This window comes from Danio aesculapii, chromosome 25 (assembly GCF_903798145.1).
Source record: "Danio aesculapii chromosome 25, fDanAes4.1, whole genome shotgun sequence".
NCBI classification, from domain to species: Eukaryota; Metazoa; Chordata; class Actinopteri; order Cypriniformes; family Danionidae; genus Danio; species Danio aesculapii.
In genome coordinates, this window is record NC_079459.1 from 19179175 (window position 1) to 19197081 (window position 17907).

General features: G+C 35.7%; 2 protein-coding genes across 2 annotated transcripts; one reads left to right on the plus strand and one right to left on the minus strand.

Annotated features, from left to right (window-relative positions):
• Positions 1–1056: 1056 nt before the first annotated feature.
• Positions 1057–6799, plus strand: fgl2b (fibrinogen-like 2b). Its single transcript, XM_056451300.1, has 3 exons — positions 1057–2613; positions 3344–4773; positions 5759–6799. Exons 1-3 carry the CDS (start codon positions 1133–1135, stop codon positions 6457–6459), a joined length of 3612 nt encoding a protein of 1203 aa, XP_056307275.1. The 5' UTR covers positions 1057–1132; the 3' UTR covers positions 6460–6799.
• Positions 6800–8712: 1913 nt separating this feature from the next.
• tmem60 (transmembrane protein 60) lies at positions 8713–15976 on the minus strand. Its single transcript, XM_056452381.1, has 2 exons — positions 15856–15976; positions 8713–11867 (listed from the first exon to the last, which is right to left on the minus strand). Exon 2 carries the CDS (start codon positions 11828–11830, stop codon positions 11426–11428), a length of 405 nt encoding a protein of 134 aa, XP_056308356.1. The 5' UTR covers positions 11831–11867; positions 15856–15976; the 3' UTR covers positions 8713–11425.
• Positions 15977–17907: the final 1931 nt, after the last annotated feature.

Consider the following 17907-nt stretch of genomic DNA (forward strand, 5'->3'; position numbering starts at 1 on the left):
TACAACATTTCTCATAATGAAGGTGTTTCACAATGGTAAGAAAAAAATTTGAGTGTTAAATTAATACATGTTTAAATTAGAGTAACAAACATATACAGCACCTTCAAAAAAAAAAAAAACCAATACTTTGTTCACACAGCTTTGAATCTTCTGTGGCTTGGATGCATATGTCAGTGTGTGTGGCGTGCTGCTTTATTGGCAGGATGTTGGGAAGCTGCTGCCATCAGATCCTCGTGCATATGCATATCTGCACATGTGAGAAAGGATATGACATATGCATAGAATGCATTGTGTGTTCTAGATTAAAGACTGATCGTAACTGGGATGGTTTTGATTAAACGTCAGAGTCAGCCAATGCAAATGACTTTGACAAATCATATTCTATTTCTTAGTTCTGACACCCTTAAAAAGGGTTCAGTATCTGAAAACATTAAACAGCAGATATTGTAACCCAGCTTAATCAAGTTAAAATAACAACAAGACAAAAAATTAAATCAAATTTAAACCATTAACCCAACAATGATTGTGCAAAAAATATTATAGTTTCACAAATTACCTCAAACTGTAAAGTGTGGGTTGACTACTGCAAAAATGAGAAATGCATCATAGAGTAAATAAAAATAGTGTAATAATTTTAGGAACACAACTGGAAAACAAACAAATAACAAGATTGTCTGTTGTTGTATATCATCATGGCAAGAGCAACACTGCACAAAATTCACGATTTTTCCCCCTTTAAAATCTGACAGTACTTAAAACAAGATACATTTACACTATGGTACCTTGGAAGAGATATAAACGTTGTGTGTTTAATGCAAGTGCATTTAGGTCTTTAAATTTGCACTCTTCAAGAGACATTCACTAAAAAAGCCTTACGCAGTAATAAATATATCCTGCTTTAAATCTCAAGTTTTATTTGTTTATCCCTAACAATCAATAACGATATACTGAACATATTCTGATTATTCTCATAGGAGGTTCTTACACTCCTCTGTTGAGAGTCATCATAGAGCATCGCCCCTCTCTGAGCTCTCACACTTCTATAAAGGGAGGTGGTCCTCCAATCCCTCCTGTTCCTTCTCTCTCATACACTTCGACACATTGAACAGAACTGCTCACCACAAAGGACACAATGTGGTTTGCTGTGTTTTACATATGGGGAACCATCTTGGCATTTTCTGTATGTGACATCTGCCCAGAAACCTCTGAGGATGCTGCTTCATGGGTAGAACTGAAGCCCCAGGGACACTGCGGGGACGAGGAAGACTTCTGCCCTTATCGGCTCACCCTCCCTGCTCTCTCCATCCAGCTGCCCAGGCCTTTTAGGGAGCTGGAAGAAATGGCTAAGGAGCTGCAGAACCTAAAGGAAGTTGTGAACCAGCTAAGGAGAGACTGCCAAGAATGTAAGGACAGGCACAGTGATGGGAGGGGTGGATGGACAGACCATAGGGACGAAGAGGAAGGGAGACATCAAAGTTTACGGCATAACATCAGTATCAAGAACACACAAAGTCTTGATGGAGAAAAAGTTGCTCAAATCTTCTCTTCAACCTTACCACAGGGAGACACATCAGAAAGTGAAGGAACCATCAAGGGGTCTGAGAAAAGGCCCAATCATTCGATTCTGGAAGTTCGGGAATGGGATATTAATCCGAGGATTGATCTAAACCAAGGTACAACAGATCGAACATCGGAGATGAATAGAAATGTAAAAATATTTAACCCCTTACTTGATGAGGTACCTGAGGATATTTCAAAGGTGCCTACACCTGTAGGGACAGAAAAGGAACTAAAGCGCAGTGGATTAGCAGAACCGTCCCTTCCCATGAAAAAGGATGATATACAATTTGTAACTCATGTGAAACAGCAGCCAAATGTTCTCAGGGATGGACATTCAGGGAACATAAGTGACATTCTGACATTGAGAAGAAGAGTGCAGAATGCGCCTGATCCAGATGGATTAAGAGATCCTAACATAAGGACATCAGATTTAAGCACATCAGCAGGGAACAGAAGAGTTCTAAACTTTTCTGGAGCAGGTAGACCATTGAGGCCAAGGGGTTCCTACATAAACAGTAGAGTTGTCAAAGTTAACAATGGAGACAGATTGAAGAACCCTGCTGTCATGAGAAAAACTAATCCACAAGTTGAGGAAACGATGGATACGATTCAGCCAGAAGAGGCTGGCTTTTCTCCAGCGAGGAGTGGCATTATGCGGGTAAAGGAAACCAATCCTCATATAGCAAACACAAAATCTGGGACAATCAGAGGATCAAGTCCATCAACAGATGACCAAAACAAACAAGACTTCAGTAGGGTTTCTGGTCCCAAAACAGACGATAAACATGTAAGCCAAGTAACTATAGTTAGAGAAGACAATTCAAGAAACATAAACATGACTGAGATTACAAGACTCCCAACAAATCTGAGGAAAGAAAAACAAGGTAATGTGAGCCACACAGACACAATTAAATCGTTCTCCAGCATTATGAATCAAGCCGAACAGCCAAACACAGTTAAAGAGGAAGAGAAGCACATTGGACTGAGTGAAAGTCTGGTAATTATTAGTAGCTCCGCTGTGAATAGAGAGGACTTGCCTTCCCAGGAAGACAGGTGGAAATTGAAAAATATCTAAACCCAATCACAGAGGGTAATAACGGACAAATTGGTTCCACAATTTTAGATAAGGCTGACAGAACTCTTAATACAAGGACAGTTAATCCAATGTCTCCAGATCTTACAGATAAGATACAGCCAGAAACGTTCATCGTGGGGGCAATTGAGGAAACAGGTTTTAACTCATTAAATGCAGAAACTGTGAAGGAGGACATCCCAAGCCACAGTAAAGGCACTTATTCAGAAGACTTTGTGAAGCCAACTATTGTCCCAACTGTAAAGAGCAAAACAATAAATAGTAATGTAAGAATGACCAGTAGGTTTAAATCACCTGTGGGAGGCCATGGGGCAAGGAGAACTTCAATAACTCCACTCAAAGTTATGCCAGAACAGCCTCAGAACAGCAAGAAAAACATCAGCATGACACACGAAGTGAGGCAAGAAGTAAAGTACGTAATGCCAAGCCTTCTAAGTAACCCAGACACCACTGTGATGTCTCCTACAGGCCCCAAACTGAGACCTAATGCGACAGGAAAAATGTCAGCAAACAGAAGTGTTGGGGTACCTTCAAAATTGCCTATCCCAGTTAGAAATGGAAATATTCCCAGGAAAAACGTCTCAGGAATAATGAAACCAATTTATACAAGGAGGAAGCCAAACTTTCAAACTGAGATGAACACAAACAGAGGCATCAAGACAAAGGTAAGCACAAGGAATCATTCTTCAGCCCCACTGGTGTAACACCTATTGTAGGAAGGGATGAAATCAAACACATCCCACAGGTGATAACATCAAATGTACTGGATAATCATCGGTTGAAAAACAACATTACAGAACCAAAATCACAACCAGAATCTCAAAATGCAGGTGACTTCAGAGATTTGGATAAGGTTCAAGAAGCTATGAACAGAGCTGAAGACAACAGTGAGATTTTGTTGATCTCAAATCATGAGAACCATTCACAGGATCCTAACACAATGCAAAGTGGCACAAGAAATTCACCAGCTGGAGAAAAAGAAAGATCGATCATTAGTTTGGGAGGTGCAAATAGTAATGGTCAAAACCCATCTGAAGGGGACAAAATCAGCAGTGGGAAAAAAAGGCCAACTGCATCCACCTTAAAGAAAGAGTTACCTAAGAAACCAGGTGCATCTCTGTTTATAACATCGACTGACTCTTTTACGGACACAGAGCATGGAGACAGTACGAAAAATATTCACATAGTGACAAACACACATGTTGAAACCTCTAAAAATCTCAGTCGGGATACACCCAGAAGTTTTGAAAATACTGGACCGGCACCAAATGTGAGGTCAACTGTATTACATAATAATTGGTTAAAAAACAACAATACAGAGTCAAAGTCCCCTTCAATCTCTCAAAACGCAGCTAATGTGCAAGATTTGGCTAAACTTCAACAAGGTAAAACACAAGTTAGAGACAATAGTGAAGCTGTGTTGATTTTTAACACTGAAAACAGAGAAGAGGATACAAACATACAGCAAAGTGAAGGATCTAATTCACCTACTGGCAAAAAAGAACGCAAAACATTTAGTTTGGGAACAGCTGATAAAGTGGATAAGAAGAAAAAAGGGCCAAACGCACCCACCTTGAAGAAGAAAGAGTTATTTAAGGAACCAGGAACAACACAATTCACAAACTCAACAGTTTCTTTTACAGACACACGCCACAGAGACAGTACAAAAAACAATGGTTCAGTGACAAATGCACATGTTGAAATGCCTAAAAACGTCAGTCGGGACACACCCATTAGTTTTGAAAGTATAGGAGCAACAAAAGAACTGGAACATATTAAGCTTAATAAAGACAGAGTAGATGAAATCCCTGGAGATGTATTATCTAACCCAAACACTGTGGACACAGCCAATAGTTATAGTGGAGGGAAGTTTGCAATACCAGTTGTTTTGGAAACGCTTACAAATACTGAAGAAATCAAGGGCTCAAAACTTTTCTCACTTAGCCCTGAGGACACAGCTGAGGGATTTAAATCCCATGCAGTCAGCGATGAGGTAACAGAGAGAGAGAAAGCAGAAAACAAAGTCCACAGCACCTGCCTTGGTAATTGTAACACTACATCAACTCCACACTCACAACCCAGTACAAGCCAGACCAGGACTCCATTGGCATATGGAAGAGGTGAGGAATTTTCTTACCCAACACATGTTCTTAATGTTTATTTAAAACATTTCAACCAAGTTGAAGGAGTATTTGCTCTTAATTCACACTCAAGAAAGCACTCTAGAGTGTTTAGAGAATGGCAGCAGCGCATGTTTATTTGACACAAAGCTTACGGTATAGTGGAATAAGTCACAGTGACGCTTTGTATAGATTGCACCAAAGGTTTCAGGAGAGTTCAAATAGGGACATCTCTCCAAAAATAACCACAGGTACAGGGAACTCAGACAAACAAGGAATCCTGAGACCCCACAATTTATCTTGGGAGTGTGATAGGGTTCCACATTATCCATAACAGGGATAAGTGGACTTGGATTCTCATCTGAATAGCAGATGTTGTGGTTTTTGTGAAGAGGACCAGCTGTAGGCGTCTTCTTTTGTCTGATGTATCAGGATGTGGTGTCTTTGTTGAGCTTGAGTAAAGGCTCAAAAGCTCAAACAATTTTCAGCAATGCATAATTAAAGCATGCTGACTACTTACTAACGATACTGTGCAAAATTTACTCATGTATTGACTGGAGACCAAAATTTATCTTAGTGTTGCTTCATGTAAACTCTTAATAAATGACTAAATAATTCCAGGTGGTCAAAAACAAACCCTCTAAAATATTAAGTCCACAGAGCGCAGCTTTGTTGTTGACGCATCATATGATCCAGAGATTCATCTGAATGTTTATTTTTTTCAATTTCAACCCCATTGGGTTTATTTGTACTGAGCTTTCCGCAATGTTCCCACAAAGTATTTTGTGAAGCACTTTCACAAATAAAAATGCTTTTGTGAATGTAAACAGCTTCTCTCGTTGTAACATGACAACAGCAAAGAAATTCTCCCTGTAAGACATGCACATAAATACAAGCATGCAGATTTATGTTGTTTACACACGGTAATAGCATATTTCTTCAACAGTGGGGTGAAGTAACCTCAAATGATTTTTATGATCCACAGAAAAAGGACCTGCTCAAGACTGCGCTGATCACATTACAAAATCTCAAAGGAATGGTGTATACAGAGTAACGCCGCAACCAAAAAACACATTTCCTGTTTTCTGCGACATGGCGTCCTCGGGTGGAGGTTGGACGTTGATTCAACATCGCTTTGATGGTAGCACAAGTTTTAATCGCACATGGGACGAGTACAAGAATGGATTTGGGAAACTAATAGGAGAGTTCTGGCTTGGCAATGACAAGATTCACTTGCTGACAAAGGCGAAAAACATGTCCTTGCGAATTGAAATCGAAGATTTCGAAGGGATCAGAGAATACGCCCAATATGACCACTTCTACGTAGCAAATGAGAGCCAACAATACCGCCTGTCCATAGATGGCTACTCGGGTACAGCTGGCAATGCCATGCAATTTAGCAAAAAGTACAACCATGACCAGAAGTTCTTCACCACTCCGGACAGAGACAATGACCAGTATCCCTCAGGAAACTGTGGAGCCTATTACAGCTCAGGCTGGTGGTTTGATGCATGCATGTCTGCAAACTTAAATGGGAAATATTATCAATCAAAGTACAAAGGGGTACGTAATGGAATATTTTGGGGTACGTGGCACAACATTAACATGGAATATTACCCAACTAATGAAAGACAATCTTTTAGGACTGTTAGAATGATGATTAGACCAAAAAACTACTCCAACTAATACTAATACCAAACAGAACTAAATTAAGCTGTCTTTTGAATTCATAAACTGCTGCATTAATACCAGATTTCAGTGTGGTGTCAGAAAATTGGTTTAGTAACTATGTTGTTTAATAAACTGTAAACATAAGCATTGATTTACAAAACTTAGCACTTTTGTGATGCTTTGAAAATAATGTAGTGCATAAGCAATGAAAATATGCCATTTACAGGTTCAGCTGTTATTTTGTATATTGTATTTTTGTAAGTCTGGGGCAATCCATGGCTGTTTACACGGATATATGCTCTTTTTTTCCCAATGCAAATGTTTTACGTTAAATAAAAGCATCTGTAATTTTGTTGTACCATTATTGAAATTTTCAATTGAAACTAAGTACTATTTTCCATCATTGTAAGACGAAAAGGGGTTCCAAGCATTTATTTTCTTTTAAATTAGAATGTGTCCTATTTAATTTAGTTTTTTAAAGCAAACAAACAAACAAAAAAAACTATTACACATTTTTACAGAAGATACCTACAAAAATTAACTATGTTTCCATCCAAAAATGCGAATGAATTTTATGCGCAAAACTGGATTATCCCATAAAAGACATGTGAATAAAGCAGCGTTTCCATCCAACGAGCCAAAACGAACAAAATCGTCACTTCCTGATCAACTGGCGCCCAATATCAACAGTAAAAATGGAAGGAGAAGCTGCTTCCATTTTTTCTTCATCTAATAAATGACTAGTGCCTCAGAAGGCAATCCTGACACGCAGTGAATGCTCAGTGGCATTTGAAGGTGTCAGCTGCAGAGCACAGACGCTCTTGATTCTGGTGGTCATTAATAATATAATAACACTAATACTTAAAAGGTAAGGCATTTTAGAATGACCAAAACAACAATTAAGATGGTTTACAGTGTGCTCAGCCTGGTTTGTCCATTTACACATTTTTATCATCACATGATCTCTTATAACAAAATCGCATGACCTTTTTTATTGCGTATACTGAAATTTGTGCAGTAAAAGTGTTTCCATCGTATTTTAAGCGTTTAATCTTTCATCGAATAAAAAGTTTATACTACTCAGTTATGCGCATACGTTTTTTATGCGCATTTTCAAAATTCATGCGCATCATGGCGTTTCCATCAACCGTTTTTTTTATGCACATATTCAAAACGCGCAGAAAAAATAGGTGGATGGAAACATAGCTATTGAGTGAAACAAAAAGGTCTTATCAGGGATATTTAGATCAAGAATCATCCAATGACATTAAAATAATTTAAAAATCATTTTAAATATTCATACCAATATTCTTCTAACCAACAGGTTTTACTTTTGCCTATTTATCAAGATGTTTTTCATACTTAAAATATATATTCTTGCAATTTTTTCTCAAAGGTCAGAATAAGTCTGCTGCTTCAGTTTTACATAAAAATGTGTTATGCTGAATGAGGATAGAACTTGCTTTATCTATATATTGACTTTTTTATCTCGAAAAGATATTTAAAGCAATAAAGCAGACACTTTAATTGCATTTACATAAAAAAGTCACAAAATTTTGTATATGTAAAATAATGCAGACACTGAAATGGGGCACTGACCCACATGTGCAAACCCGCCAAAATGCACCTTATATAGTAGAACTGTTTTGTAGTATCAATTAGGTTTTTTGAGAGCATAGTGATTGTGCCAATTTTAGCTTGTTCTCATTTCATTTTGTTAAATACAAACATACATAAAATACAGAATATTACAAAACAAAAATGTTTACATATATTTTTATATCTAAGATAAAATATTTTACATAAATATATTCAAATACTGTATATACACACGTGTGCATTTATACATTCATAACCAGTGTTGGGGTAACACATTACAAGTAACACGGGTTACTTCATAATATTACTTTTTTAAGTAACGGACAAAGTAACACATTACTTAAAAAAAATAAGTAATAATATTTTAGTTATTTTTTAGATTAATTAATCCACTTTTAAAAAAATAGTTTGCTGAATTAAAATTAGTGTAATCAAGCAGAATCACACTCAATGAGAAAATGAGCTCACCATGGAAACAGACACAAATCAAGATGACAGAGCCTTACATTTCTGTGATGGAAGTTTTCTAATTATTTTGAACGCATGGAAGAAAAGGATTACAGTCTCAATGGACAGGGATTTTGAAGATTATTTTATAACAAAAATACAAAGGTAGCAAACACATTTCAACTTTTATTAATCTGTATATACAATATGTATAGCGTCAAGACGTTTTCAGAAGGTAACATTATTCAGTTTTTTTTTAAATAATTTTTTAAAGGTAAATTAAGGTCTTAGGTAGTTATAAGTTATAGTGTCGTTAAATGCAGAGGTCCTCTATTTAAAAAATCAAAAACCCTGCAAGTTCTGAAAGAGATACCAGCCTCAGGCAGGTATGAAGAATAACTCAAAAGTAACGTAACACATTACTTTCTATAAAAATTAACTAAGTAAAGGAACTAGTTACTTTTTTGGGGAGTAAATCAATATTGTAATGCATTACTTTCAACAGTAACTTTCCCCAACACTGTTTATAACAAATATGCACAGCACAGACATCTGTTATGTAAATACAATTTTTGATTAATATTTTGACAGCATTAGTTTCTAAATTTACATCTTCTGAGTCTTGATGAATTGACATTTTCTCCACATAAAGCCATGGTCATACTGCTCTTTTCTCCCCATAGCTTTCCATTCACACGCAAGGAAATGCATGTGACAAGTTTTGAAAGTTCCTGCATTCCAAAGTGCAAGCTTGGTTCAAGCTCTGACCTGCGAATTGACCTCTCTGTACACAAATGTAAAAATATGGAGCATTCACTCATTTTTTCAATGTCACATTTTATCTTACCCATTTCCAAAGTACTGTATATGGGCCTGTCACAATAATCAATATATCAACTTATTGCAAAACACACGGACATGACCTCATTCATTTTTGGTGATAACCAAATTCTAGCAACATAGTTTATTTACATGTGGGTGTCTGAAAATTGAAAATAAATATGGTAGCAGATATCGCAACCTCTGTTACTTTTTTGTTAAAATTTCAGGAGTTCACTGCTTGATACTAATAGCAGGTTTGGCATCCTATCCTGGGAGAAAACCCTGAGCTTGGAGATAATTGAGCCCAGGGTTCCCGCCTGGTCATTTAGCATGTAAGGGGGCTCAGAGATCAGATCTCGAGAGCTCCCCCTGGTAAAGGAGAAAAAGGGGGAGATGGGGTGTGTGGGAATATAAATTTATATAATCTAGTTCCAAATTAGCAATAATCTATATATAACTGAAAAGTTATATTCTTTTTTATACAGACCTTAAAATCTCCTGGTTTCCTGAGCACTGGCTGTCTCCAAAGTAATGCAAACTGTCAGTTTCACAGCACAGCTGTGTCTATTGTTTAACAAATGGCAAAGTAACACTTTCAAGTCAGTCAACTGGTCTGACAGGTTCTGTCTCCAGAACATCCTTTGCACACTTTTTTTTTCATGCTTAAAATGTATTGTGAACAGGTACTTATATGCTGATGAGATCGGGGCTGGAAAGGCAATTTACCCTTCGGACAACAACACTTTATTTGCATGCTTTGTTTAGATCTCCACCCCAATATATCAACGTCTGTAAAAATTAGTTTAAACTAGTGCCTACAGCACTAAGATAGAGTTCTTTCAATGATGCCACAGCGACACAGAGTTTCTTATAAAAGGATTCTGCTTTGAAGATACCCGAAAGGTCTCCCTGGTTTTTGACTCGTCTTTGAATTTAACAACAGTTTTGGTGCCGTGAGCCACATAGTGAAATTCACAACAGGTGGATGGGGGGGATTCTTCAAAAGTGAAGATAAGGGAAGTAAGGTGAAATGTGCTATTTATTGTAGGTTTGGATTAATCTGATTGGTTTATTGATGATTGCAGATAAAAGAGCAGCTGTTATCAATCAGATCATGTGCTGCTCTCGGAAATACTTTATAAAACTTCACTTGGCATTTGTGTTTTCACAGTCTGATTCCAATGCCTAATTATTCAATTGTTAAAATGACTGAAGTCATTTTTAAGTGTTAAAGTGTTCTTAGGAAGTGTGTACTTGCATTGTGATGACATTATATTGTCATTCAGGCACTATATAATGAGTGGCTTAAAATGGTCTTTAAATGACAATAATATTGTTTATCGCAATATATTTTGGTGCAATATATCAAACAACAAAAAATAGATATCGTGACAGGCCTAACCGTATGACAATTTCACATGCTCAAACTCTATTGTGATCACGGCTTAATTCTAGAGACATTGGTAAATTTATAATACCTGTGCGCTATATTGAACATAGTCATCTTAAAAAATAAATATGCATCTTTTAATTATTAAGATGTTGTTATTTCTTTTATTACTATTATTATTACTATGATATTTACACACTCTGTACAAGACAAAAACAAATATTGTAAACATATTATGCAAGTTCTGCAACGCAAAACATAAATATACGATGAAGAGAGATTTGTAAATATATACACCATCATTCTAGAACATACGTTTCTCCTGCTAATACACCATGTCTTGTTACAGTACTATTTAGGACGAAAAAGCAAACGCAAACAGTGTGATCAACAGCATGTCAACTGTCATTTTCGATTGATTTTCGATTGTTTCACCAAAACGCAATAAATATCGAGCTCAACAATCAGTCATTTCTGTCACCTGAGCGTAAACTCACCACTGAGCCAAAAATCGTAAACCTCCCTGCCTTCCTGTCAACAACAAAACGCAGAATATTCAGCTTTACCTCCTGTGCCTGAAAGAAACAAGCAGTTCCCGTTAAAGAGTTTCACACAGCTGTACATTCTTGTCCATTATATATCCCCTTTTCATGAATAAAAACTACTTTCAAGACGATTTAACTCCTGAAAAATACAGGCTTTCAGAAACTACCGTTCCAGTGTTCAGTCTCTTCTGAAGTGAAAAACGTTGAATCCCAGTTCCACCATAGCACCGATGAGCAAACCCCATAAAGGGATGCAAACCGAGCTCACCATGATGTCCATTAGGCTTTCTAATTTGGCACAGAGTGTCAGACAGAAGGCCAGTTTTAGCAGCATGGCGATGAGATACCAAACGCGCTTCTTCAAGTTCTCCGCTCCATTGCGAGGATCGAAGCCTGGTTTGCATCGACCGGCCATTTTGACAATGAGCATGAGGAGCAGGATCAGATCGAAGGTCCAGATGGGAAGGAAAATGAGGAACCAGCTCCAGTCGATCTTCCTGTCCAACTTGAGGACCAGCATGATGAGGAAGATGAGGGTGAAGATCCACGTCAGGAGGACTCTCTGTGCAAGGGACATGTTCATTTGAAACGCTGGCCAAAGGGCACAGCAATGAGCTGATCTGAGAGAGAGACACAGTAGTTATTATTATGAGTGTTGTGTGACAAACAGAGAGTTCATTTTATTTTTTTTATCTTTCAGGATCATCATGCTGCTTTTAAATAAGAAAAAATGGTAATATATGTAAATTTAAGACACTATTAGTAGCGATGCTCCAATCGATCTGCCAGAGATCAGTATCGGACGATAATTACATTTCATGACTCAATCGGTACTCATTGATCTGGGGTGTGTTTCCGAAACCCATCGTTAGCCAACTAAGGTCGCAGGTTTCGTTGTTACAAACATAGTTCGTTGGTGTTTCCCAAATCCATCGTTTCAACGAACATTCGCAAATTTGTACGTTTCCAACTACACCTCTAGAGCTGTAGTTAGAAGCATAGTTCCTGGCTGTGTTCTATTCCCAGTTATTCCCTCCTATGCCCTATTCCTTTTGAATGTTTCAACATTTAAACTCAGACTGATTAAAAAAAGCATTAAAGTCATCTCTCTTAGGTGTAATTTGCTTTCAAAGTATTTTTCACAGCTCAGTTTTAGCAATCTTAATATTGACAATTGCGTTCTCTTCGTTGTGCATTTTGAAAACCTTTATGCCATTTTGAACACATCCGTGGCTCATGACGAAAGCTAAAGGTGACCTATTATTTAAAAGTGGAATTTACGTTGCGTCTCCAAGACTTGTGGAAACAAAATTATATAGCATACATTAATGCTTTAAATTTATAGTATGTTATTTATTAAGAAATGTATCTGTACTGTAAATGACATGGGCCTGTTGGTTAGATAATGTCTGCAGTGGTTTGAATGTGTCCAATTGTAAAAGTAGACTTTAAAAAGTAAATAAACAATAGCCTACTTAATAATAATAACAACAATAATAATAAATTAATAATAATAATTAAGATTTTTTTTCCTTTTCTTAATAAATGGCCTACTGTAAATTTCAACCATTAGCCTAACGATTTATAAATGAGATTAGAATTTGTGCTACTAAGTGGTTTTATGTTTTAGAATAGAATACGGAATATTCTCAATAATATTTGTTAAGGAAACACAGACCCTATATGTGCCGTTTACATAGGCTATATTTAAATTAATGTAGAAAATGAGTGCATGTTTATATCAAAACTAATATTGGATTATTTATAAATTTGTGTGCATGTAAAACAATACGTTGCACAAAAAAAGAGATTTTCTCTAAAGTAGTTGTTACTCCACCTCGTTTAGAGCGTCATTATGGACGTTTTACGTTATAACTAACGTGGTTCAAATGATGGATTTGCGACAAAGCAACTACGGTTTTGGGAGACACTCGTCACTACATCGTTCTTTCCCAAACGATGCATCGTACTACTACTCTAATAGTTCAGCCACGTCATTGTCATTGTTTGGGAAACGCAACCCTGGCCGATCCCATGAACCAATTGCAAATGTTTCATTAAGAGTTTACAAGCTGAGAAAGATGCATGTGCGCACCCAGGTTATGCATCAGCAGTGCTACAACACATGAGTATGCCCACACGGAATCTGCACAAATCCACAGATTTTTAGCCCATCATTGAGTTTATATATTTACTTATTATTTACTTGTAAATGTTTGTAAATTTATTCATTTTTTAAATTAATTTCATTAATATTAATGACTAATATGAAAATGTTCATATGATTTATTTACAATACAGTTTGCAAAGTAATATTTTCAGTTTTAGTAGATATATTATATATGAGACTTGTTTACCAAATGAGTGGATCTATTTGGATTTTGCATTGTAAACATTAAATAAAAGTTAAAAAGGTATTATTTTTTACATTTAATATATTAAGTTTTTAGTTATGATAATCGCAAAATCATTCCACATAAATCTGCATATTTTTTTATAAAATTCTGCACAGAAATAGCAAAAAATGTTCGCAGATACTGTCTGGCCCTACACATGAGCAATGCTTCCAAAGTGCATAGTTAGTAATTTTTCTTACTATTTTTAATCTGTTTTAACTATTTTGTTTTTGTAAAGCTGCTTCTGGCCATTACATGAATGCTACATCCTTAATTTATTATTTTAGGCAAGGGGAGATATCATACTTAAAAGCAAAATGTGTTTATGCTATGGCAAAGTTACATAAAGCTTGAAGAACCAGAATCGGTGCTCAGTATCAGCCAATTACCATGACAAGGAATCAGTATTCAATAAGTATAGGCTGCAAAAATGTTAATTAAATAATTAAAAGGAAGACAACACATCAATATGTACTCTAAATGCAAACATCTAGATATCAATTATTATTTCATAAATTTTACAAAAATAAACTCAAGGCTTGACAATTTCAATGCATTTGAATAGGGGGGATATTTTACTCCTCCTTCACACACTGCAAAAAACAACACGTCTTTTTATTTTAGTACTTTTGTTATTTTTTCTGATGTATTTACTTAAAGTAAAACTAAAGAGAAGTGTGCCTTCAGAGAAACTGATCAAAATTAAGCAAGTTTACGATTACAAATATCAGGTAACGGTTGGGCTGCACGATATTGGAAAAAACTAACATTGCGATATTTTGTTTTGCTGCAATATATATTGCGATATAAATATAATTTATCAGATGATATGAATAGCTCTTTTTGGGAAGATTTTATTAGATAGACAGGGGTGATCAAGTCTTTGTTTTGCAGTGCATCTACATAAAATATAATAAATTGCAAGGATATATCAATACAAATACAAAAAAAGGTAAACAGTGCTTTATGGTTTTCTCGGGAGTATAACAGCATTCAAATATAGAAACTGAATAATTAAACTTGGAATAACATGGTCATTGTTGTATAAATAATTTTATACAATAACACAAAATAATATATATTTTGATCTTTAATAAAGAATCTAATCCTGCAATGTGACCATTGCAGATACACGCATTGCGATATCGATGCTCAAACGATATATTGCTCAGCCCTATTTAATGGGCTCAGAAATAACAGATAATTGTTCTTGTTCAAATATATTTTTATCTAACAACTGCATACATGTATATTTTATTTGTCAAATAATGATTGACAGGTTTTTAAATCAACCTTAGAGACAACTAAAATGGTGTACACTCTCTAAAATGGAAACACGCATAAATAAATCATATTTTGTTAACACAATAAATCATATTTTGTTAAAATAATTAGGATTAATAAATACTCATTTATTACTAATATTTATTTAAATAATAAATAGAATATAATAAATCAAACTAATTTTATCATCTCAAATAAAATTAGAAATAAATTGATTTATTACTGTATGCTCCACGTTTAACAATCTAAATCTGTAAAGCCTGTCAAATTTAAAAATTGCCACTATGTTTCATGCTAATCATATTTTTGTCAAAATGTTATCATTTTACAAAGTAAAAACTGTTGAATTTAATTATTAATATTTTAAGCATGTACGAAAAATCTCTTTTTACTTTTATTTCGTTACTTATAAATAAATACAACCATTTTACTAAGACAGTTCATTTTCATAAAACATTGCTTAGCATGAAAATGTATTGTGACACTTGAGTTCTCATCTTCACATAAAAAAGTAAAAACCCATTTTATTATTATAATCTTGAGTTTATAATAAAGTTTTATAATAATGTAAAGGTATTCTTACGGTTTCATTTAATTCAATGTGTTACTTGCTGTTTCTAAACCCATTTTTCTGTCGGTGTGGCTCGTTGTCAAGCGTTTCTTCAAATGTAAACCGTTTAAGTTGCCTCTAAGGTTGATTTAACAACCAATCAACCGGTATATGACATATAAAACACAGACACGTGCTGTCCAACCAATAAACTTACATTTAGTGTATTTATATGTGATTTATATTGACTGTCCCATCCTGACAGATTCTCAAAATCTAGCTGTCCACTACTAGCACACAACTAGCATAGACAAACCAGACTGATTTATGTGTGTATAAAAGCAAACCGGTGGAAAGAAAAACACAGTGAAGGCTTACCGATGATGAAGACACCCCGGCTGGACTACTTGTTAGAGAAATGTAAGTTTAAAACCGATATTGTTTTCCAGAAATGTGTGTGGTTGAGCGCTGCTACACACCAGAGGCTTCAAAACAACTTCTCACGAAGAACCAAGTTAACGCGTAGGCAGCGCTACCTGCCGGTCTGGATGACACGTGGCAACAGTTTAAAGGGTCAGTTCACCCACAAATGAAAATGGTTAATTACTCACTTCCACATGGTTTCAGTCCCCTGAGCAGTGGCGGCTAGTGCGCAAACATCAGAAAAAAAAATCTAACTGTTGGTAACGCAAGTGTAAAAGCCATTTATCATGTGATGTATCAAAAAACAAAAATATGACTAAAGCATATAAGCAATAAATGCATCACAAATCAGTGAATTTTGGTTAAATTTGGGTTTATTATCAGTAATGAACTAATCAAGATAATCAATAAACACACACACACACACACACGCACACACACACACACACACACACGTTGCCTAATCACTGGCCAGTAGCACTACTTGAAAATAAATTTTGCTGTCCTTTCTTTCTGGCTTGCAAATTTCTCAATGACCTTTTGGTTAAAGTCAGTCATCTCAGTAACCAGTCTCTTTTTTATTGACAGCATGGCCAATGCATTCAGTCTCTCTTGGGTCATGCTGTTTCTCAGAAAAGTTTTATTCTTTTTGAGGTTGAGAAATGGACTGTTTTGGCCCAAGGTATCCCAATCAGGCCCCGGAAGTGACCGTGGAAACGCGACTGGCCCTGGCTCGCATTGGCACACTAACTTAAGGCGCGAGAGTGGAAACATGGCTCTTGACTACATTCCCAGAGCTTGTGTCCACCTGGGTTTGACCTATGCATTTTAACTGTGACAAAGAATGGTGTTTTTACAAGTGACTGTCTGCGAACACTGGAAGATATTGGAGGGTAGTATACCCATGAACTGCTGTGTCCTCTTTGGTTCAATGAATCTGCATTATTCTGGCAAATAATACCTTTCATGTATCAAATCACATACATTTCACTTTAAGTGTATTGTTTTAAACAATATTGTTTAACAGTTGTTTGAAACTATGCTGTTTAAAAAAAAAAGATGATCAATTTGTTGAAATGTACATGTTTTATTGTGTATTATATTATGTATTGTCTATTATGAGATTGCTAATTTAATTAATTGTTACTCAATCAATATATGTTAAATTTAATTAATAATATTGCTTGCAATCTGTTACCTCAAATTTATTGAGTAGATATGGGGTATTATTTTTTACAGTGTAGGCTTTTATGTTCCTCTGTGATGAGTTTCTTCGCGGAGGTTTTGTTTTTTACTGAATGCAATGTACAAGTAGCTAAAACTTGCTCATTCAGAGGCGGGAACCGGCGGATGTGCAACAACTTTAATCATAAGGCAAACACAAAACAAAAGCTTCCATCTGGAGCTCCTTTAAAGGACTCGACACTTGTAAACTCTCACTCCATCAGGCTCACGACTATCACACTCATCACAGCCACAAAGCCGACCAATCACAAACTCTGCGCTATGCATTGTTGCAATGTGTAGTTACATTTTTTTAAAAGTGCGCGTCAGCTGTGGCATCAGCAGCAGCGTCAGCCATGGCAAGTGCTATGCGACCGCGCGAAGGTTGCGCCGGACCTTACATGTGCGCTTGATGCAGAAGTATAAATCAGATTTAAAATTGCAAATTAAAAAGTTAAGATTAGACACTGGAGCCAAAATACAGTGTTTTTAAGTCTAGGGGAAAACCAAAATGCACATTAGTGTTTTGTTTGTCATATTTTATCAATTTATGTATGTAGATTTCCATCACATATTTTTTTACGTTTTTTCTTCTGCACTGAACCTTAATCCTCCACATTTTAACTTATTCTGGGTTCTATATGTTTTCGTTATAATTAAATATTATAATAATGTAATTTATCTGGGTTTAATATACTTTTTTATAATTGTAATAATAATTATTATATGACGTTTGCAAGTTAAACTGATGGAAAGTGCTTTTATTTTAATTCAAAAATTTCA

Coding starts and splice junctions, on each gene's coding strand:
- fgl2b (XM_056451300.1), top strand. CDS start 1,133: ATGTGGTTTGCTGTGTTTTACATATGGGGAACCATCTTGGCATTTTCT. Junction 2,614..3,343: donor TTGCCTTCCCAGGAAGACAG/GTGGAAATTGAA, acceptor ATCATTCTTCAG/CCCCACTGGTGTAACACCTA. Junction 4,774..5,758: donor TCCATTGGCATATGGAAGAG/GTGAGGAATTTT, acceptor TATGATCCACAG/AAAAAGGACCTGCTCAAGAC.
- tmem60 (XM_056452381.1), bottom strand. CDS start 11,830: ATGAACATGTCCCTTGCACAGAGAGTCCTCCTGACGTGGATCTTCACC.